The 23876-nt window shown below is 43.2% G+C and overlaps 1 protein-coding gene across 2 annotated transcripts in view; it reads right to left on the bottom strand.

Moving 5' to 3' along the window:
- Positions 1-66: 66 nt before the first annotated feature.
- Positions 67-23876, bottom strand: part of CBFA2T2 (CBFA2/RUNX1 partner transcriptional co-repressor 2) — a 164130-nt gene continuing 140320 nt past the window's right edge. The window contains exons 5-11 of one of the 2 annotated variants that reach the window (XM_024743180.1): positions 20544-20725; positions 19388-19641; positions 16411-16496; positions 15274-15469; positions 12351-12419; positions 9271-9461; positions 67-4779 (exon numbers count right to left, since the gene is read on the bottom strand). In XM_024743180.1, the coding sequence (XP_024598948.1) occupies positions 4480-4779; positions 9271-9461; positions 12351-12419; positions 15274-15469; positions 16411-16496; positions 19388-19641; positions 20544-20725 (1278 nt within the window). In that variant the 3' untranslated portion in view covers positions 67-4479. The remainder of the gene's footprint in view (positions 4780-9270; positions 9462-12350; positions 12420-15273; positions 15470-16410; positions 16497-19387; positions 19642-20543; positions 20726-23876) is intronic. The other variant, XM_024743181.1, reaches the window with a different exon arrangement.

Here is a 23876-nt window from a genome sequence, read left to right as displayed (position 1 = left end):
CCTGCCGGCAGGATGTCTTACAGAACTACACGCACCACCTTCCCTCCTAGTGCCATTCCAGCTTGAGTCAGAAAAGGAATATAGCCATTTTATTGACTACTTTAAGTAGAACAAACTAAATACATATTTAACAGTTTTGGTTCATTTGTACAGTACATTAAATAAGTTATGCACAGAGTTAAGTAACAAAAGTTCCTATCAGAGTAGAATGACAAAGCACAGAAAAACCGAATCTACCGCATCCCGTGGGTGGTTTCACATTCATCATCCCCCTTAAAAAACCACGCTTGGAAGCTTAGTTTTTGATTTATTTACATTATTGGCTTTCTTTTATGGACGGAGCTTTTGTAGCCTCGTCAGGAACTTCGAAAGCCTCTTAGCCAAACGGCACTTTCAGCCATTCGCCTAATGCTTATTGCTGCTTCTCTCTTGCCAACTCCAATGCCGGGACGGTGCTGTCCCTGCCAGCTGCCAGCTGCGCATGTCCTATTTGGTATAAGGATCAATGAGTGCACACTGGGCAGCTGTGAGTCTAACCAGATGGGGTAGCAGGGGAAGCTCCATCTCTGGGGCTGTGGAGGCAAAGGGTGGATGCAAGGTCCGCCCTCAGGCCTCAGCCTTCTCCCGGCTCATGATGGAAAAGGTCGCCTGCACCATCATCTTTGGAATTGAGCATGTCAACGCACGTGGGCAAAGAGGCAGGTAGTCAACATTTTGGTTTCACAATAACTACAGAGTTGGAAGGGCCCTATTCAACAGCTCACCCCATACAACACCCCACTCCACCCCAGGCAGGACTCCTTCCTGACAGCTGGCCGGCTGGCCCATGCTGGAACAGTCCTGGTCTCTCTAGCTTTTCTTACGTTTGGTTCAAACCTGCCACCACCTAGTTCTCTGTAAATAGCTTTAAAAAAAAAAAAAAATCTAAGAAACTTGGCTTGGTCTATTGACCTGGGAGCCTGGAAACCAGTGCTGAAGAAAGCCTCCAAGATGAGTTCTATTTTAAATGATTTACTCAATCCATAATCCCATCTACAATTTCCAAGACAAACAGCCGCCTGGTCATTATTTATGCTTTCATCCCGAAGAACTCACGACCACACAATTCCAATTGTATTGTTGAAACTTCAAGCCCACTTGCTGAGATTTCTTCTGGAACTACCCATAACAAGGTCTACCCTTTGCAAGCAGGTGACGGCACTGGGGATCAATTTGACTTTGGGACAAGGCTGTACAAAGTAAAGTGTAGATTTTCTGTCTAGAAGCTGAGGATGCTCATGTTGACACCAAGAAGCGAGGAGCTCCTGGTGGACCAACTGGCCCAGATGTACAGAGGTCATCCACACTGCAGAGGGCCCGCTGCAGCCGATGCCAGGCATGGACCCATGCTGGGGAGATGGGTCTTGTTTCCAGTCTTAGATCCACTGAGAGACATACATGACTCAGTACTGTCTAAGAGAAGATGCACTTGCTGTGACCTCAGGGTCGCATGACTGTGTCTGAGCAGATCTGCTTGAGCCCCATCCCGGGGGCTGCAAGGATGCTCCCAAGTGGAGTGCTCACAGCTCAGGAGGAGGGCTGCCTATTCCTGAGCAGGTAGAACTAACCTGAGTCTGTTTTCACCACTGGATGGAGTCAGGCCTGGTGCAGGCAGTGTGGCCCCAAAGGATGATTGAAATTCTGAGGATCCAGCCCTCAAGCTTCCCTCAGAACATTTAAAGACAGCTCCCATGTTGGCCACTTCTGGTCTTCTCTGGCTCCTGCAACCTCTCCTCACCGGGGAGAGGATAATGATGTCCCATCACGTGTCACATCTGCTTTTGGCTTCTAGGATAATATTGAAGAGCCTATGACTACCCTGACAATACCTTCAGTACCACCACTATGTCTTTTTTTGTCCCCTCAAACTATAAAGGTTGATCCTCTAAGCGGTCTATTATTTTAAATCTAATTAAATGAAAGGGGGAAGCCTGAATCTGCACCCTCAACCTTGGCAGCTGGAGTGGTTATCAGCAGACACGGAAACCAAGTGGGAACCCGGACTCACCCCTGCCCTCCAGTCCCCTCACTCCATCCCAAGACAGGGTCCCTTCTCCTCCTAACCAGAGAGCTGGAGAATTTCAGAAGAGCGGGAGGTGGAGAAAGGGGTTGTTTACATTTAAATAGGAAGTCTTGGACAGATGCCCTAGCAACCTATGTGTGAAACTGACCAAAATTAATACAGCAAAAGGCCTGAGATCTGAACTGTAGTGTGGAACACTGCCTAAGTTTTCAGCTTGGCCTCTGGGTAGCACATGAGCAAAGCCGTTTAGAATAGCATTACAAACATTCTGAAAATTAAGCTGTCATTGGAACCACACTCCACAAAAGTCAGCTAGGACCTACCTGCACACTAACCCTAACCCTTACCTGTGGAGCTTGACATCGAGCCCTGACGAACAGTATTCGGTTGGTTTTGGCTCTTTATTCCAACCCGAAAAAACCTGAGCTACCCTGGCTAGTCCTGTGGCCACTGAAGACTTAAAGAACATGCCTAGGTGTTCATCCAACGTGCCAATGAAAAAGGGAGCTGAGGACAGACCCAGTGGGCACCAAGAGACACCCTCTTGCTGCAACAGGTTTATAGGCTCAGTGACCTCCTCTCAGGGGACATCCTATGTCTCAGGGAAATGTAGGCAACTCCTGTCTGGGGTTCTGATTTCATCTCTGTTAGTCAGGACACCCCAACTGCTACAGCTTAAGGAGTTCCACAGTAAAGTAACTATTCTGCTATTCTTTCTCTGGGGATGTCTTACTTTATGTAGCGGAAATCCAGGTATTCTAAAGGTGCCTTGCTCTGAGTTTCTTTTAAGACAGAAAATCCTTGGGTAAGGTAAATTAGGGACTTAAAGTTCTTAAAGTAAGATACACCTATATGTAAGGACAATGTTACCTATGCTGGTACCTTACGGAGAGCTTTCAATTCACTCTGGCCAATGCACAGAAATTGGCCATCTAAAGCTGAGCTTTCCAGGGCCAGCGGGACCTTGCCGCAAGAGGGCGCTGAAGGCTTGGAGGTGGAGTCGGGGAGGGTCAGAGTCCTTGGGCTCCCAATAAAACTTGAATGACAGGGAAGAACGTGTGTGGCAGTTCCTAACGTTTTAAAGGGACTACAGGTGATGTCATGTTCGGAGAGCTAGGTAAGCAGCTGGAAAACTCCCTGAAGACAGGAAGAAGAATCGGTCAGGCTCTCTCAAATGGTTGTCACATTTCACAGAACTTTTCTTAGCCCAAAGAGGGCAGGTACCAACAAAACAAGAGAAGGGAAACAGATTGTATGCCCAATAATAAATTGATATAGGACATAATGACAAGGTTTGAAGAATTCCTTCAGGTCCAAAAGGGTTGCTCAGAAGTGACCAGGCCTTGACTGGTGAGGCAAGTCGTAACCACACCACATCGCATCCTGTGGGTCAACTACGGCTTCAGAGGTGCCAAATAGAGACCACGGGAAGAAGATCCACGCAGTGATCTGGACATGTGTGGTCTGAGATAAAAGGACACAGAACAAGACAACTGTGCAAAGAGCCAAGTGGTGACAAAAGGTTCTGCATTTCCAATAGATGATCCATTCAATAATGTGATATTAGTTTGGCAAACATGCTCAGAGGGAACAGACTATCCACAATTGAGTCTCATTCTCCCTCAGACCAATCCATGCGCTGAAAACTATTTTCTGCATAAGCAAAATCAAATAAGAGAAAAAAAAAATGGGTCCCAAACTAAAACAGCCAGCCAGGTTAGAAAATCTTGTCCAAAATAATCTGTGATGCTTGGTGAAGTTTTATTTTTTATTATGGGTGCTTTTACTGAAATGGTGACTTCTTTCCTGTGGTTTCTGAGAATCTTAAGTCTGAACAGCAGGGTCGAGGAGGGAGTCCTGAGTGCTGCTTTTGGCCTGCCCAAGTCCCCACGGGACCAATCAGTGGCACCTGCTGAGGGTGGGCTCAAGGAGCTGTTAGGGGCAAGGGGAACTCCCTTTGGGAGAGAGGCCTCCTCCCGGCTTGCTATCAGTCTCCAGGCCTCTGCCATGGGAGGACGATGGAGTAGGGGACAGCACATGGGGTGAGCTGCCTCCAGCCTGGCAGGGTTCATTCGACAGTCTGCTGCCTCACGAGGCAGGGAGGGGAGCTGGCGGGCTACACAGAAAAGTGGCCGGCCATCCCAGCTTCAGCTGGGAGAGGAACAAACCAGGAAGCCATGGAGGAGGCAGCTCCAGCCAGCCGCCTGTGTGCACGTGACTTCCCGCAAGGACACAGACGGGAAACTGGGGCAAGTGTGTGGAGAGGCTGGGGAGCAGTGTTTGCCGGGGCTTGAAGTCTTCCTGCCTCCACTTCTCTTGAGGATGACCCGACAGCTACTTGCACTGGTTCAAGCAGCCAACCTCCTGTGCAGAGTCTGTCGTGCTGTGAGGTCATCAGGGGGAAGCGAGTCTGGGGCTCAGAGCCCGCTGGTGTCAATGGCTGTCACAGAGGCAGGTGTTGAGGAGCGCGAGGTGGTTGCCGAGGTCTTGTCCAGGGCTGGACTTGGCACGCTGCAGTCGGCGGACCGGGCTGAGGAGCCCCTCCCTCCAGGAAGCAGTGGCCGGCTCTGGCTGTGGGGACTCTGGCCATGCAGGTTCTGGCCACAGAGGCGGTGGTGGCGCTCCCAATCCTTATGCTGGCAGAAAGAGCCGCAGTATCGTGCGATATTGCAGCCGCTGCAGGTCTCACTGGCTTTGCGGCCACAGTTCCAGCAGTTCTGCAAGACACAGGCATCCGTTAGCTGCTAGGGTCCTGGGGGGCAGGCTTGTCATAACTTGTCACCTGCACTGTAAAACAGCAGGTGGGGCTGTACGGGGAGAGAGTGGACTTTGGAGCCGCGCACACCTGTGCTTGCCCTGCCTCTACTGTTATCTGCGTTCTGAGTTTCCTTCATCTGTACAACAGGAAAACTACCTATCCTGGGCTGATGGGACAGTGAGATGAGGGGTATGTGAAGACATTGTAGGGCAGCTGGAAGTCCTGCTAAAGGCATCAACTCATTGTTTTGACTCACATTTTAATCCTCAACAGCCAAACCAAATTCTGTCCCAGGGTTCCCCCATCATAGCTATCTATTCCAAGACCACACAGGTGCTTAGACAGTTTTCTTCCTTGCCCTTCCCAATGGAGAAATGACCTTTGTTGTTGTGTTCACTGACAACACCTGATCTTTAAAAAAGTCACCTGCCAGAGGACCTGGGTGAGTGACCAGGAGGGTGGGAAGCTGTGCTACTCTCTCTGTGCTCATTCTCCTTTCAGTGATGTATCTCATCAGAGGTGGGCTGAGGATCATGGGAATATTTCTGGCCTGTTTGTAGGAGCCCCCTGCAATACCTTAGAACCTAAGGCCCTGAGGTCTACATCAGGGAGTTTTCCTACTATTCTTTTACTTTCCTAGAGGAAAGCTCCCAGCACCTGCCCCTTGGTACTCTCCTCCCTGTAGGCTCCTGTGGGGACTTCACTAGTGAAGTCCATGACCCACTTATAAGAGAAAAGCCTTATGGCATTGGTCAGGTGAAGCTATCAGGAAAACAAGGCTTTCTTCTTAGGTGTCAGGAAGGACTTGATCAGTCAGCCAGCTGCCCTCTCCCCTGCAAGTTCTCCAGAATGGCAGAAGCCAATCACGAGGCCTGGCCTGACACTCAGAGAAGACAGATACTGTTCCCAATGAAATCAGAACACTTGCGCAAGTGCAAAACAACTGATAAGGGCCAAGAAGGACCTGAGGCCACCTTGCCCACCTCTTGCATTGTACAGGTGGGACACTGAGGGCCAGCAGGCAGGGACTTGTCTGAGGTTATAAAATGATCACGTGGTTATGCAAAGCCTGGAACCGGGACCGCCTGCCTCCAGTATACCCAACGTACAAGTTTAGTTTCAAAAAGCCTTAGAAAGGACTGCAGATTCCCTTCTAACACAACACGCTTCTCAGGAAATACACTCTAAGGACCGCCCCAACCTTGCCATCACCAACACTGGAGGACCAAGACGGGACAGAAGTAATTCTGAGGATCATTAAAGATCCCCAAGCAAACTGCATTCCAGAGAATTTCATACTTTGGAGCCTGATAGGCCGACTCCAAACAATGCTTTGGTAGAACATTATTGCTTGTGGGGAAGAACTCAGTTGCCTTCATGGGGCTGCTGTGGAAACATTGGCCTCTACTCCCTCTGTCCAAGCCTGCAAGAACATCTCAAACTGGGGCACAGTATTAAACCAATGGTGCTTCCACCTTGGCCACTGTTACATTTAAAATATTTATTACATGATTGATGGGATACAATAAAACAAGATTAACAGCCTCCCACAGAGGTGGGATCATAGAAATGCAGGAACAATGTGGTTAGGGTCAGAGAAGCCAGGGTGAAAAGGACACTTTACATTCCCTGTCTCTGTGGCTTTTCCCTGATTTCACCAAAAGCCATTTTGCCAAGAAACATGACAAAACGTTTATTGTGGTAGTCACCCTTCAAATCAGCATTTGTCAAAGCTGGAGCAACGCATGTGGCCAAAAAGGGCTTTGTAATTAATGGGTAAGGTTATGAACCTTCTGAGTTACTGGCCAAGGAAGTCAGAGATGGGATTCCAGAATTTCCTTTGTCAAGCATGGGCCATCAGTCTATGCCAGTTATTACTCAAAGTGGCCCAGAGAACACCTGTATCAGAATGACCCGGGGCTTGTCAAAATCCTTGGGACCCATCCCAGAGCTCCCTGACCTTATTTCAAACCTGGTCTAAAGGAGAAATGATTCCTATCTTATGGTCAACTGCTAGCCCATTATGTTTGCCAGGAAATCCAGGCTGGGGACAGAGGGGGACCTCTCACTTCATCCCTCTACCTGAGGCATTCCAGGGGAGATGCTTCAGTCTGGCCTCAAAGGAGGCAGCTGTTCTGCAAGAGCAAGAGCTGCCACAGCTTACACACCTATGTCGTAAACAACATAACAAAATCCCTTCTGTCTAAACAGCGCATTGCAGCTTAAAAACATTTCCACAGGGGCTTCCCTGGTGGTGCAGTGGTTGAGAATCCGCCTGCCAGTGCAGGGGACACAGGTTCGATCCCTGGACCAGGAAGATCCCACATGTCACAGAGCAACTAGGCCCGTGCACCACAACTACTAAGCCTGTGCTCTGGAGCCCACGAGCCACAACTACTGAGCCTGCGTGCCGCAACTACTGTAGCCTGCGTGCCTACAGCCCGTGCTCCGCAATGAGAGAAGCCACCGCAATGGGAAGTCCATGCACTGCCAGAAAGAGTAGCCCCTGCTCGCCGCAACTAGAGTAAGCGCACGCAGCAATGAAGACCCAACACAGCCAAAAATAAATAAATAAAATAAATAAATTGATTAAAAAAAAAACCAACAAAACCACTTCCACAACCATGATCTAATTATATCTTCCTAAAAAGTGTAAGACCAGCAGGACAGGGGCTGCTACATACCCACTATACAGAGAAGGAGACTGACTCCTGAAGGGTATGCTGCCAGTGTGAGGGGAACTGGGACTGGCACTTAGGGCTCCTGGGCTCCTTCCGCTATACCAAACCACCTCTCACAGGATGGATGAAAAACTCCAGGGATACCTCTAGATGTCAAGTAGAACTTTCTGAATGAAATGGAAGGAAATCAGCTCTCCTGGTCCAACACAAAATTACTCAGAGCTTAGGCCCTGCTATCCTGCCCCTGTTTTGGAAGGAAGTTTGCTGGGATGGATGCTGGTGTGTGCCTCACCTGTAAGCCTCTTTGTGCATTGCTTAAAATTCTAGCTCCTTTAAAGCACAATGCTATAAATGGAGAGCTGGGATTCAAACCATGCAATCCAGATCCAGAACTCATACTCTTAGCCAAAATGTTACATTCTTTCTTCGCAGAAACACATAGTTAAAGATAAACATAGATATAAAAGTAGATAAATATGAACAAATATAGGTATTGATACGGATGGCTATAGATAAGGAATTAAATACACAACAGAAAAAAGTAGGAGGGGAGAAGGAAAAGGGGAGAGTTAAAGGAAATATTTTCTCACAATTCAGTTGCGAGTGCTACAATAAGGACTTTTCCCACATCCTCTGTGAATGGCAACATGATATTTAGGCATTTTCATCTTCACATTGCCATGCTTAACACTGTAATACTGAAAAAGATCGTTTAAAGAGGATGAGAAAATAAAATTTCTGTCATTTAAAAAACAAACCGGGCTTCCCTGGTGGTGCAGTGGTTGAGAGTCCGCCTGCCGATGCAGGGGACACGGGTTCGTGCCCCGGTCCGGGAAGATCCCACATGCCGCGGAGCAGCTGCACCCGTGAGCCACGGCCGCTGAGCCTGCGCGTCAGGAGCCTGTGCTCCGCAACAGGAGAGGCCACAACAGTGAGAGGCCCACGTACCGCAAAAAAAAACAAAAAAAAAAACAAACCAACAAAAAAAATCTCAGTTCTTTATAACTTCAAGAGAATATCCCAAAGACTAGATGGGCTCTACCTACTTACAGAAACAGGCTTGTTTCAGGACTTAAAGTTTGTCTTAAAGCTGAAAAGTGACTAAAATGAAAGTTACAGAAAAAGCTCGTTACATTCGAAAGGACTGTTATGATGTTTTTGTCACATGCCTTTTCAGTTTGCTGTCCTAACTATGGTACAAGAATGTCCTGTATAGAAGCATCACCACATCCTGGGGCCGTAGGCAGTCAGGCAGGCCTGCCCGATCTGTCACTTCAATCCATGAAAGGACTATCCTTTCTGTAAACAGATCTGATGCTACAGGACCCTGCATCTCCTTTCTACTCTGGCTTCAACGATGTGGGATTATTACATCAAATTCCCTGAGCCCCAGTCTCCTCATTTGTAAAACTGGACTCCAACAACACCCACACCTCACAGGATCACTGTGAGGACCACAAAGACCACATACACACTTCGCTCTGTACCTGGCACACAGCAGGCCTACTCAGGCAGTGGTGGTCCTCGTGGTCACGCAAGTCCGCAAACTGTCTTTAGGGTGAGTTTTCAAAACTTAAACCAATATAATGAGCCAATATACAAGAATATAATAATTGAGAAACAAACCTCTCTGGTACTGAATAAAAATCATAATCATCTAGCTCAAGAGCGGACTGTTGGCCCTTACTACCCAGCACTTGAGAGGGAAGCAGTGGGCTTGGTCACTCCAGCCGCCCCAGCCCCAGCCCGCAGCCCAGTAGTGCTCTGACCTCCGTTGACTCTTCTTGCTCGTTTATGACGAGAAAGGCGTCCTCTGCGGCCTGCCGTTTGACATCCGCTATTGTCTGCTCCATCCGAGCTCTCTCGGTAGCAATCACTTCAAAGGCTTTTTGCTCTGCCTCAGCAACGGCTTTCTGTACTTCTGACATGGCCTGAATTTTCACCTTATTCACAGCTTCTTCTAGAAGAAAGTGACAGTAAAATCAACTGGCCGAGAAATCTTTCCCCTCCCACTCCACATCATTTCTAAGAAGGGACAGAGGTGAAACCTGACGACTTTTCTAAAAATACACAGGGTTGAACTTATGACATAGCATTCACTTTTATTCTTATCCTCACTTGTCCATTCATGCTAGGGGCTGGGGAGACCTCAGTGACTAAGATGTATCTATATTCTCACAACTGTGATCAAGTATAAAGGCGGCTGAGGTGCCAAGATACATGTCAGCATAAGAGACAACAGTTCCAAGGGGAAAAGTGGTCACAGCTCTATAAGTGGCAGAGGAGGATCAGGAAAACGTGTCTTGGTTGAGATGGTTAGGTGGAAATGAACTTTTAGAAAGTCTTGCATTCCCCGCTAAGGAATTTGGCCCTTCTTCTAAAGCAAATGTGAAATCCTAAAGGGTTCTATGCACGGAGAAAAGACTGAAGACAGAGATACCAACTGAGAGGTTGGGGCAATAATCCGGCTGATAAAAAGAGACTCTGAATTTAGGCAGAAGCAAGTGGCACAGAAAAGGGGATGAGATAGAATGAGCTGGTACATCTAAGGGTCTGGAGGTGGAGGTAAAGGCGAAGAATGGAACTGCTACGCAATGAAACAGACAGTAAGCGAAATGCTGATGTGAAGGCAAGTGAGAAGGTTGAGGTGCATCCAGGTACAAATGACCAGGAGGCAGTTAGGTATGTGAGACTGAACTCAGTAGAGAAATGTTGCCTGAAGATACAGTTCTGGGCTGCTAGGTGCCCTGGGCCTCCAAAGCCCTGTCCAGTTGCCATCACCCCACTTGATTCCTGATCAGTTCCTCCCAGCACCACTGCCCTGCTTGGTTTCATAGGATGTACACTCCAAATGACATATGCTATGCATTTGAGCTTCAGTCCTAAGTCCCAGTGTGAATGACCTCCCTTCTGAGTCCACAAAACTGGACAACTCAGAAGCCTAAGGAAACTCCCTTACTGCTTGGCTCTTGCACATGGCCTAGGCTCAAAAGAGGTCTAGACACAGTGTTGCCATCCTAGAACTTTCCATCATATCGCTCCAGCCAAGAAAAGCAAGTTTTCACCCTAAAGGTCAAGGATGATGCGGAGCTGATCAGACACTGACTCCACTCCTTTCCTCTTGGTGTCCACACAGGTCCACTGTGGCCCACCACAGCTACCTTTCATAGACCTCTTTTAGTTTACCAGGTAGATGTTGAGTGTCTCTTATTGAGCCAACATAAAAATGCTCCTAAGTGTATTTTACCTTCTCAGTTTAAAGATGAATCAGTAAGAATCATAGTTTGGAAATCTACCTTGCTGAAGGTCATCTAAGGTCACAGATGGCACTGTCACAGAACAAGCACTCAAATTTAGCTGGCCCACGCCAAAGTTAGGCTCTTAACCGTAGTTAACCAAAGGTTACCTCTCAAGTAGAAAATCACTAGTTATCAAAGAGATCTTGCGCATGGTAATTTTTCACTCTACCTTTACAATTACTAACTTCATTTCCCACAATTCTACTTCTTGGTAGTATAACATACACATCCCCATTTCCAACTGCAGAGATTTTTCCGAGGCGCTATGTAGTTTCCCAAATTATTTTTAATGGTAAGATAATATTCTGCTGTGGTGCCACACTATAAAATTCATATAACCGTTCACGGATATGTGGGCATTTCCTGGGTTGCCTCTCCCTTGCTCCAAGAATACACTAAAAACAGTGTCTTTTTACATACTGCTGCCTTTTTAACAATTTGCATGCCTAAATCTGGATCATTCCCTTTTATTATTTTTTTTTTAATTTATTTTTATTTTTTTGGCCGTGCCGTGTGGCATGCAGGATCTTAGTTCCCCAACCCATGATCAAACCCGTGCCCCTGCTGCAGTAGAAGCTTAACTTAACCACTGGACCATCAAGGAAGTCCCTGGATCATTCCCTTTTAAGATTCAAAAGCATGCCAGTGAGAAATGATTTCAAAATTTCCATGTGTTCATGGCTGGTAACACTTAATAATTTCATATATAAATCTCTGATGAATGATTTAGTGTCATTAACAGGGTCCTCTAAAATTTTGTCAGTAATTAGGTGTTAAAGACTTTGGGGGATAATTGGTCAGGGTTGCATTACCTTGTACTTTCCTGATTGTCAGTGAGAATAAACATTTTGCAATATGGTTAATTTGTTTTTCTCATGAGGTGTGTGTTCCTATCTTTTGGCCATCTGTTTATATTATGGTCTTGATATCAACCGGTATAAACTTTTTTGTAGAAATAAATTTTATCTTAGGAAGAAAACCAAAAACTGTATATTGGACTACAAAAATTTCACTGAGAAAGGGAGGCAAGAAGGAAAAGAAGGCTAGTATTGGATAAGGTAATATTAGGGATATGAGGTTAGTGTAATCCCCTGTCTTAACAAGCAGTTCCTACCCTCCCTTATTCTTGTAGAAAATGACACCTACCAAGAATAGTCGTGATGCAGCTAGAGACAGTGAAGATGAAAGGAAGAGCAGAATAAATCAAATGTGGGAGCGTGAGAACACAGTGACAGGAACAGGCAGAAACGAATTAAGCTATACACCCAGAAACAGAGCATATAAATAGGGAAGGAAGAGTCGGTTACTTAACACCTCCCAGTAGAAGGGGGTGATAAGGACTTGGATGGATTGTAGGGAGTCATTCCAAATTCCTAATCAGCAAGTAACATGACAGGCAGTCCAGAAGGTGGGACAAGCTGAAGGGGGAGAGGCAGGAGCCTAGAGCTCTTTGAAGAGGAAGTTGTGAGAAAACCACCTTTCCCCCAAGTATGTGCTCTACACTCATATAAATTAGTGAGTACATGTGACCTATAAGCAGACAGACATACCAGTTTTTTTCCAAAACTCCACAGGGACATATCCTGTTCCTGGCCTACTGTTGAATTCCCGCTGAGAATCTACAGAAGAGAGAGAAACAACATAGGGTCAGAAGCTGTCTATAATTGACATGTTTTACTGTTGTGAAAAACTTATCAGATCTCTCATTCACCATGTAGAAAGATTCAAACATATACATTCATTTACTGGAAAAAATGTTCTGACAAGGAATAAAATCAGATTATAAACAGTACACTTAACTTTTAGATGCTCAACATTGCTAATCATCAGAGAAATGCAAACCAAAACCAGAATATCACCTCAAACCTGTCAGAATGGTTGTCATCAAAAAGACTACAAATAACAAACATTGGTGAGGGTGTGGAGAAAAGGAAGCCCTCGTACACTGTTGGAAGGAATGTAAGTTGGTACAGACATTGTAGGAAACAGTATGGTCGTTCCTCAATAAACTAAAAACACAACTACCATATGATCCAGCTATTCTACACCTGGGTATATATCTGAAGAAAACGAATACTCTAAATTGAAAAGATACATGCACCCCAATGTTCATAGCAGCAGTATTTACAATAGCCAAGATATGGAAGTAAACTAAGTGTCCATCAACATATAAATGGATAAAGATGTGGTACATACACACACAGGAATACTACTCAACCATAAAAAAGGATGAAATTTTGCCATTTGCAACAATGTGGACGGACCTGGATGGTACTGTGCTTAGTGAAACAAGTCAGACAAAGAAAGACAAATGCTGTATGTTATCACTTATATGTGGAATCTAAAAAATAAAACAAACTAGTCAATATAACCAAGAAGAAACAGACTCACAGATATAAAGAACAAACTAACGGTTACCAGTAGGGATAGGGAAGGCGGGGAGGGGCAAAACAGGAGTAGGGGATTAAAAAGTACAAACTATTATGTATAAAGTAAATAAACTACAAGGATGTATTAACCAACACAGGGAATACAGCCAATATTTTATAATAACTATAAATGGAGGGCTTCCCTGGTGGTGCAGTGGTTGAGAGTCCGCCTGCCGATGCAGGGGACACGGATTCATGCCCCGGTCCGGGAGGATCCCACATGCCGCGGAGCGGCTGGGCCCGTGAGCCATGGCCGCTGAGCCTGCGTGTCCGGAGCCTGTGCTCCGCAACAGGAGAGGCCACAACAGTGAGAGGCCCGCGTAATGCAAGAAAAAACAAACAAAAAACCAAGTAGTTTTTGGAGTGATTTTGGTCCACACTGAGTAGCTCACTTGTTTAGGATATTATGATTTCCTTCTACAATGCATGCAACAAATGTACTAAAAGAGAAATAAACAACGAAATAAAAATACTAAATATGTATAATATGCATAAATAAAGATACTGTTTAAGTCAGACAGATTGACAGTGCCCTGAGAAACCTGAGAGGAGGAAACCCTATGATCCATGAAGAGGTAAACCTGTAGTGACAATATAATTTATCATCCCAATTGTCCTCATTTTCGAGAGCAAGAGAGGTGCTGGTAATAGTTATGACAGAACGATAGCCATAGTCACCCTAGCTAAACCCTCAATGCAAAGCAATGTTTCTAAACAACACCAGCAAGACCTGTAGTCCTGGCTGGAGAAGAGACGATTCAGGACCACGTTCACTCTGCACTCTACACCCTCTCACTTGCAGAGCTTCGATGCAAGGTTTGTGATTTGGGTGGTGAACTTCGGGTACGTTTCTGTGAGCTGTGACAGGGAGTATTTGTGAAGGTTCAGATGGTGAGAGATACCTGAGAATTAGCTTGAGATTCCTTTTAAAAGAATTGTACTATAAGTATTTGATGTCCTGCTGTGCTGGATATTCCACACAATGTTGCTAAATCTATGGTTGGCTCAAGAGTCACCTCTGTGGGTAGGGTCGGGGAGAGGAATCCCTTAGTTACCAATGTCTTTGCCTCAATTTTTTTGGTAGTCTTTTTGAGACTAATGGCTGTCTTCTGTGGAACATGCTAGGTTTGCCATAAGAGGAGTCATTCTCCCTGGGGAAAACTGGGAGCTTGAAGTGGGTGGGTGGGGAAAGAATCTGATCACAGATGGCCCCTCATTTAGCCATGCCTTTGGATAGGGTGCCTTTTCAGTTACTAGGTCAATGTGAGGGAACATTTTTGGGGGAATAGCTGTGGTGTCCTGGATGTATCCTGGATTGAGAGCTCAACGATTGTTCATATCTCTGCTGCTTCAGGGTAGGAAAAGGCAGGAAGGCACAATCCAGCTTGGTACAGTAAAACTTTTCATTTTTTTGTCCAGACAGAGGTTAATAAATGGTAATCTTCTAGATAGGGAATGGGGAAAAGGGGATGGAAGCTGAGGTGAAGCTTTTTAGGGCTACTGTGAGGAATGAATGTGATGTACATGAGAGCCCCAAGTACATTCAGCCAGGATGAATTTAACATCCAAACATTCTTTGATAATCACTCAGCACTTATATATAGAGTTGAAAACAGAACAAAATGACAAACATTCTCATTCTATGCGGGGAAGACAGTATTTCTTGAACGTGCTAAATACTGAGTCCTTGACATATTTTTTATAATTACCAAGGTCTTTCTAATTCCACAATATAGTACCATCTTCCTTTTAAAGTAAAATATTAAAAGTCTCAAAAATAAAAAATAACAACAAAAAAGATATATAAAAAGCCTCCCTTGGGCTTCCCTGGTGGCACAGTGGTTGAGTCTGCCTGCCGATGCAGGGGACACGGGTTCGTGCCCTGGTCCAGGAAGATCCCACATGCTGCGGAGCAGCTGGGCCTGTGAGCCAGGGCCGCTGAGCCTGCGCGTCTGGAGCGCTCCGCAATGTGAGAGGCCTGCGTACCGCAAAAAAAAAAAAAAAAAAAAGCCTCCCTTGTCAACTGAAGTGATTCTCCCCTTACCATTGCTGAGAGAATCTGCACTCCCGGGACTGTGCTGCCTGGAGACCAACTCACTCCCTGTTTTCCTCATCTCTGTGTTTTCATTGTATCGTCTTTTCCAGTAGTTGAGTTCTTCACGATCTGATTCCTGACAGCGCCTCAGGACTGCCATGGAGCGCCTTGTTTTCTCTACCATTTCCATAATGCAGTTCAGGGCCTGAGCCAGGTAAGAAGTCGGGCAGAGACATGGGGTGAGGACATTCATACAATCAACATTGAAAATCAAGGACAGGTAAACAAAATATAAAGAATAAAGGCTTAAGAAGCTTACAGATTTAGCAATATCAAGTTTATATTTGAAAACCTTTCTTATTATTTCTCTTTAAATATATACACACAATTTTTAAGATTTCAAAATAATACTTTTTGGATTCTTCATGGTTGAAGCAGCCAGTTTCATCACAATATGGTTCTTTAAAGAGTGTGGTGAAAACACATTATATCTCTGCCGAAAGCAGAAGATTTATAGAGGAATGCAATCAGAGAATTACATTCAGAGACAACATCACTCAGGAAGGAAAAGCTACTCTATGTATATTTCAAGCAGGTATTACATCTTCTCTTCCTTTTTTAGTGAGAGGGAAAACTCTCTTTTCCAATGGGGCAGAGTTTACATTCTGTGCCAGTATACTAATTCTCATTTGTATTTGGAGAAGCTCCATTTATTTAACACTCCATTTATTATACCAGGCCTTGTGATAAGCACCTTGCATATCATTACAACCCCCCATGAATTCAAATAATATAGCATTATTTTTTTTTTAAGATATAAAAGTTAAGGCTAAAAATGGTGAAAGAACCTGCCCATCACAGAGGTAGAAGTGGCAAAGCTGGGACCTAAAACTCATAAGCCTATGTTTTTAACCATTATACTACATGGCTTCACTTGGTTATGACCTCAAGTGATCACCCCACTACAAAGATTTGGGAGTTACTCTTAGCTCTCTAGCTGCGGCAGTAGTAGATAAATCAGCTTTTATTGCAAAGACAGTGTAGCTCTGGTTAGTTCACTTCAAGCATATACACTCTTACTCTCAGTAACATTAAGAATTAAAAGTAACAAGTAGTTAGGAAAACTATACACTGTAAGATTCTTACATGATCAAGATGTTTCCATTCATCCGCCCATTCCCTTTCTGTCAAACGGTGGTCTACCAACTCATCTTGATAGCCTCCATTTAGACCTATTAGAAATTAGATTTAATTTGAAGATAGAGGGAAGAATACAGTAAACAGAATTCTACCAAGTAAATACACATACATTCATACCAACTATGAGCACACTATTAAGGCCAATGACTCACAATGATCTAAAACCACAAAATGACATAAAACCAACAAGAAATCACTACTCATAATGTATTAAAAAAACTCCTACAAACCAATTATGAAAGACAAATAGCCCAAAAGAAAAACAGGGAAGAGAAATAAATAAATAGGTATGCCCCAGACAAAAAAGTACAGATGATCCATAAACATAGGAAAAGACATTCAAACTTATACGTAGTCAGGGTAAATAAATCTTCACTAAGATGGTTCCACATCTATATATTGGAAAATATTAAATTGTCAATCATACTAAATGTTGGCAAGGTTGTGGCACAATGCAAGTGCGTAACCACCACAAACAGAGCTGGTGCTGTACAAGCACTTGGAAACAACTTAGTATTAACCAAAGTATAATTTTTTGCATGTTTTTTGATATACATTACTGAAATTTGCATGAATGCAATGACTGTGTGAACCAAGGATATACTGAATTATCCACTACTTTGAAAATCTTGTCACACATGGCAACACTGCTCATAGTATCTGAACTGTCAATGTAACACACCTGTTATCAGTCTGAATTTATAGCTGTTGTATTCATAGTGATTCTGTATTTGTGCAACCATCTGCTTATTTCATCATACCTTCCTGTGTAGTCATGCCTGAGCACTAATATATTGTAAAATACTTTCTTATGGATTATACTTTAGAATATTGATCCTAAAATTATGGGACTAAGGTAGGCTATAGTATCCATAAATTTCATTTTAGGAGAGTAAATTGGGGGAGTGTTACAGTTTATTTGTTTAAAAGTTGGGGGTGGGAAATGATTTGGTAGGAACTACTGTACTAGGACATACATTTTCAAAAGAGGACTGGGGAGAATTAAGGAATCTATAACCAGCCTGGAAAACAAATGATTGACTGTAAAATAAACCTTCAAGGTAGAGGATTAAACGTCTTTCAAGTAGAACACTTCAAGATGAAAAAACCTTCTTCTAAAATTGTTAGAAATACAAGGAAAATCTGACCAAAATGCAGTTCTAGCTAGTTTTTAGCATACTTCTCTCTTAGAAGGTAACGCATTCAACTGGCAAAAAATGTGTATGAACATAGAAGTAATCAATAGGAAGGTGAATTTTTAACATAAGAACCATACAGAACAGCTGCTATGGGAGCCATCATAGCATACTGGGAATGTACCCAAGCTCTCGGCATCAGAAAACTGGGGTCAGAATCTTGTCTCTGCCACTTTCTAGCTATGTGATTCTGGCCATAGTTCTGTCATCATGTATAAAAAGGCATAAACTCCACGGAATCCTATGTGTGAGGATTAAAAGAGATAATGTACATATACCACAATCTAAGTACTTAAGAGTCAGTAAATGTTGGCAGCTGAGAACACCACTGCTGTCGTGGCCCACACCATTCAGCTACTACTGCATGAAGCCAGGGTCCTACTGTGGTCCGAGCCTCTGAAAGATGCTAGTGAGTCTAAGTCAGAAGGGGGGACAGGCAAATGTTTTGCAACTTTCAACTCCACAGGGCAACCCACAAATGGAAATGCAGGGCCAATACTGGAAACTAGCAGCCCTTTGGTTCTCTGCTTGGACATATCTCAGCAGTTAAACTACAAAGAACCTTCTACAGTAAACTTATTTGAGTTTTGACAAGGAGCTTTGTTCAAAACTGATCTCAGGTGAGGTCTGCTAGGGGCCTTTTTGTTTTTCCTTAAATTTAATGGTTGCTGAGGATGCATATGCCAGGCAGTCCAAATGTGACAATTACCCAGCACAGGAGGTGGTGTTCTCTCCATTTTATTTTTTTTTTTATAAATTTTTTGGGTTTTTTCGGCTGCATTGGGTCTTCATTTCTGTGTGCTGACTTTCTCTAGTTGTGGTGAGCAGAGGCTACTCTTTGTTGCGGCACACACACTTCTCATCCCAGTGCCTTCTCTTGTTGTGGAGCATGGGCTCTAGGTGCACAGGCTTCAGTACTTGCAGTGCATGGGCTCAGTAGCTGTGGCATGCAGGCTCAGTAGTTGTGGCTCGCGGGCTCTAAAGCGCAGGCTCAGTAGTTGTGGCACATGGCTTAGTTGCTCCGCGGCATGTGGGATCTTCCCAGCCCAGGGATCGAACCCGTGTCCCCTGCATTCGCAGGTGGATTCTCAACCACTGTGCCACCAGGGAAGTCCTTCTCCATTTTAGATATGTGTAACCTGAGGCACAGAGAGCCTAAGCAACTTGCATAAGCTCACACAGCTAGTTAGAATGCAGAGCCAAGATTTAAATTTAGGTATGCCTTACCTCTGACCTAAATGTCTCTGCACTTTCACCTCTTAAGACCACATGTTTTACATCTCTGGTTTAATTTTAAAAACATTTTACTCTGAAATAAACTCAGACTTACAGAAATGTTGCAAGAATAAAGAATTCTCACACAACCTTCACCCAGATTTCCTAAACGTGAGTATTTTTACCTCTTTCGCTTTGTCATTCTCTATTTTTCTTCTGAACCATATCAGAATAAGTAATATCCCTTTATTCTTAAATGCTTCATTGTTTATTTCCAAAAATCTGTTTAGCCTACTTCTATCATATAATGATAATAGCAACAAGGTATGAGTTGAGATCAATTTCAAATAAGAATATTATAACTCTAACATTCTTTTTTACGTATAATACTGTTTTAGCTTATCAGTGGAAAAAAGCAATGATGATAGTATTTTGCTTTATCACTGAGTAGGAAAGAAACCCATGGATTCAATCTGAATTTAAATCATTACCATGCTGCTTATGCCACTTACTAAGATTGTGGTGTCTATCACGAACTTCTCGATGTTCTAGCATCTTGTTGGGTTCACGATATAGGTGGGAAGTTGCAATATCTTCTAAGGTATAGTGCTGAAGAGGCGGAGGAGTAGGATGGAACTGGCCCCCAGGATTCATGAGGGGCACAGTAAGGGCAGGACTGTGCCGGGGAGCAGGGCTAATGGTACACACTCTCTTGGCAGGAGGCTCAGGAGGAACTGTATCTCTTTCAAAACTGCTCTCTTCCCGCCTGTAGAAGAATGGGAAGTACATGTCTGAGCCTGTCAACAAGTGTTCATGCAAACATTGCCCGAGCACCTACTTTGTGCTATGTATTGTGCTATGCACTTTCACAAACAGGAAGATGATAAGAAAAGGTTTGAGATGAGGCATGAACCGAAATGTCTTCAGGGGGCAGGCAGATAATGGAAATTACTGATTTATCCCAGCATGAAAAGAGAGGTCAAATCTATCCATAACCAAGCAGAAACATCTCAACCTCACGAAGCAAAGGAGAAAGTAAGATGACAGCATTTTCTTATGTGATAGGACTATGGAGGATTATGGGTTCAACTATATTTAGAAATGTTTCAAGGTCAAATTTGCTACTGTGGAAGTCAGTATTGGAAAGAAACAATTCTCTACACGGGAGAAAAAAGGCTCACATAATTAATATGCTTGTGAATTGGTAGGGTTTTTAGTCATTTGCTTCAATTGTAACAAATTTTCCACTGTTATTAAAATGTTGCTTCCTTCACAAACCATAGAAAATAGCAGTATACTCATACATAAATTTTAAGGCTAAATTATATTAATATAATTTCAATCTTCAAAGTAAAGCTGATTCACTAACTGTTATACTTTTACAAGACTTCACGTATCAGAAAAAAAATGTCTTGAACAGATTATATTTCTCATGGTTCTGGAGCAGTGGACCCACAGAATGCTCAAAAGTAGAATTTATCAGCGGGGGTATACAGAGTCACCTAAAGAGTTGAGAAGCATATTGCTGCCTGATGTTGGGACAAAGCAAAACTAAGAGTCCATCCCTACATATCACCACGGTAAGCAAGTTCTTTTTCTTTTGCAAGTAAAGGGAAAGCTCAGAGTGGTTCCAGAAAAGCAAGGACGACAAAGCTCTTCTCTGCTCACCTCTCTGGACTGGGCCTCTTTCCATTTCCATGCACCTCCATGAGCAGCTCAGAAGAGTCAGCAGGGGATGCAATACTTGTGTTGAGCAGAAGGTGTTCATGCTGAGCCAGGTACTGGGATGGTGTCTGCTTGGCGGCCCGAGCACAGTGCAGCAGTTCTCGCTGCAGCAGGGGCAGGTTAGCCTTGAAAAGAAGAGGCAGGGGCTGGAAGGCAGTTTTTCCCAGTGTTGGGCCCTTTACACAGGGCTCAGCACCTCAAAAGGCTTTCACAAACAAGATGACACAAAACAAAAGCCCTTCACTCTTTGTCATTCTAATTTTCATATGCCCCCCTCTGAATAAAGTGACATCCATTACACTGAACTTGAATTACTGTTAACTTGTCTCTTGTCCCCACAAGATGTAAATCCCCTTAAGGAAGAAACTGTGCTTTATTACCTTTGAGGACTAGTACAGAGTCAAAGCTCAATAAAGCTTTGTTGAACATAATTATTTAAAAACTTAACTATTTTTGAAGACTTCAGTTAGTTAGCGAATTAGTAATGCCTACATGGGAGTAGGAGGAATTCAGTCTTTCCTTTATCCGGAAACAGTGACTATTCTGGCTTAGCTGGAACATGGGGTTTTGAAAAAAGTAACAGGAGTGATGGAAATGAAGGCAACAAACCTTAGACTAGCCTAGGATCTGAGTATACACAGGTAACCCGTGGGCAGAATCTAATATTTCTTATTGTGGTGCTCCATTGAGCATGTTTCCTTATTTTGTAAAAGGATAATTATTTATGTACTGATTATTTTTCTTTCTCCTCAAACTTAAACCTCTAACAGGACAAATCATACAAAAAACCCTGTGCATCTTTAAACTTTATTAAGTCCTTCATATTTAAAATATACTTTCCCCATATTTATTTTAAAAAATTATTATATTTCCCCCCAAATTTGAAAACAACTCAGACTGAGCCCATAAGAAGTCTTTATCCCAAGGGAAACAGATGAGAAAGTAAAAAGAGAGTTTAATACATGCAAGTAGTTATCCCTTTACCAACAGTTAATTTAGCAGGCACCACAATTAGTGACTGTTTTAAAGCAGAAATAAATTGACAAAAACCCAAATGCTAGCCAAAAAGCTGCCAGAACAACCTACCTCATGCTGTTTTCCAAAATAACAAGAGTTAAGAATAGAGGACTTGATGATATAAAACACTTTTAAGTCTGTTCTATAACCTCAATCTTGTAGCAACTGTAAAAACTTAATTGAAAAAACAATCATGTCAGATCTTTACATTTGTGACATGTGCCCTCTGATGAATTTTTAAATATGCTAATCATTTCCTATTAACACAAATTTCCCAAATCTCTCTGATTCTGGAGTCTTGGGGGAAATAATTATCTACTGGCTCTGATACACAGAAAAGAGACCAAGATAGAACACACAGCTGTTTCAAGGCTGAAAAAGGCACCACAGACTGCTCTGAGAGGCCAAGGTGTCAATGCCATCAGAACAGAGCCCAACACAGGCTGTGCACTGAGACCTATGCATTTCCTGCGTGTCTATAACGCTCTAATTTTAAAAGTTTTAAAAAACCAGAATCAGTACTTCAGCTAAGATGACCCACCTTTTTGATACATTACATTTTCTTAGGAAATAAAGGTAAAGTAAAAGAAGGTAAAAGGGGCATATTTATTTTGTCAAGACAAAACTGAAGATATTATGTGAGTACTCATATAAAAGAGAGAAAACAAATTTCTACAAATACTGTACTGACAAAAGTCAAAATACAGGGACTTCCCTGGTGGCACAGTGGTTAAGAATCCGCCTGCCAACACAGGGGACACGGGTTCAAGCCCTGGGCTGGGAAGATCCACATGCCGCGGAGCAACTAAGCCCGTGCGCCACAGCTACTGAGCCTGTGCTCTAGAGCCCGCAAACTACAACTCCTGAGCCCGCATGCCACAACTATTGAAGCCCGCGCACCTAGAGCCCGTGCCCCGCAACAAGAGAAGTCCCCGCACCACAACGAAGAGAAGCCCCCGCTCGCTGAAACCAGAGAAAGCCCATGAGTGGCAACAAAGACCCAACGCAGCCAAAAATAAATAATAAATTTTTTTAAAAAGTCAAAATACAAAAAAATTGAGCTCAGCTTTTTTTGTATAGTCTGCTACTAATAAAAAGAATAGAATTCATTTGATAGGGAGGGATTGAGGATAACATTTTTAGCTTATTTAGGGTTCAAAGTTAGCGCTCCATATTACCAAATCGATTACAAATGTTCATCTCCAGGGCTTTGCAAAACAATGTGGTGGGCTGGATACTGGTCACAAGTTTCCAGACTATGCCTGGTCTAGAATACACTGTTATCTGACTCTAGTCATTCATTGCCTTTGACCTATTTTATAGGATTGCAACTTACACATAACCGGTTGCAAAGCAAAAAACTTGTTGTCTATGAACATGCATAAAATTACATGCATAGAGGTTCTAGAGACTTCCCTTGCCCACTGCGGAAGAAGCCAATTTTACTTTTGTTTGCATATTCTTATCAATAATCCTGACCTATAATGTCTGTTCTTTGGCTTCTCCCCTGAACAGGTTATAACACCTTACAGATTCCCTCATTAATAATGAATTAAATAAAATCTACGACACAGGTTCACTTTTTAAAATCTGTATGAGTCATAATGTTACCTGTTTTTAAAAATTGTTTAATGGGAAAAATAGTAACTTTACAGTGGGAAAGCATGGTGGACACCACCTTTACCGACTGATCAAAGTCCACATCACCACTTTATGAGACAAATTCACATCTATGTCTCCTGATAGCATGCAGTAATACCACCTACCTGCTATTTCTGCCTAAAAAGCATAACCTCATTCTCATCATGAAGAAGTATCAGAAAAATCCAAATTGAAACATATGATATAAAATAACTATTCTGTACTCTTCAAAACTGTCCAAATCATAAAAGACTGAGAAGCTGTTCCAGATTAAAATGGACTGAAGAGATATGACAATGTAATCCAACATGTGATCCTGAATTAGATACAGGACCAAAAAAAAAGACATTTTGTTAAAAAGGACATTTGTGGGACATCTGGTGAAATATGAATAAGGTCTATAGGTAATAGTGTTATAAATATCAATGTTAATTTCTTGATTTGATAATTATACTGAAGTATCAGTATTTAGATGTATCATGTCTGCAGCTTACCCTGAAACATTTCTGAGGAAAAAAATAAATGGAAAGAAAAGAGAATAATAATGCAGATGTGATAAAATATCAACATTTGGAGAATCTGAATTTTATTGTACCATCTTGAAACTTTTTTGTGAGC

The sequence above is a fragment of the Neophocaena asiaeorientalis genome, unplaced genomic scaffold (genome assembly GCF_003031525.2).
Source record: "Neophocaena asiaeorientalis asiaeorientalis breed wild unplaced genomic scaffold, Neophocaena_asiaeorientalis_V1.1 scaffold82, whole genome shotgun sequence".
Lineage (NCBI taxonomy): Eukaryota > Metazoa > Chordata > Mammalia > Artiodactyla > Phocoenidae > Neophocaena > Neophocaena asiaeorientalis.
The sequence above is the reverse complement of the archived record's forward strand: the minus strand, read 5'-3'. Positions and strand labels throughout refer to the sequence as shown.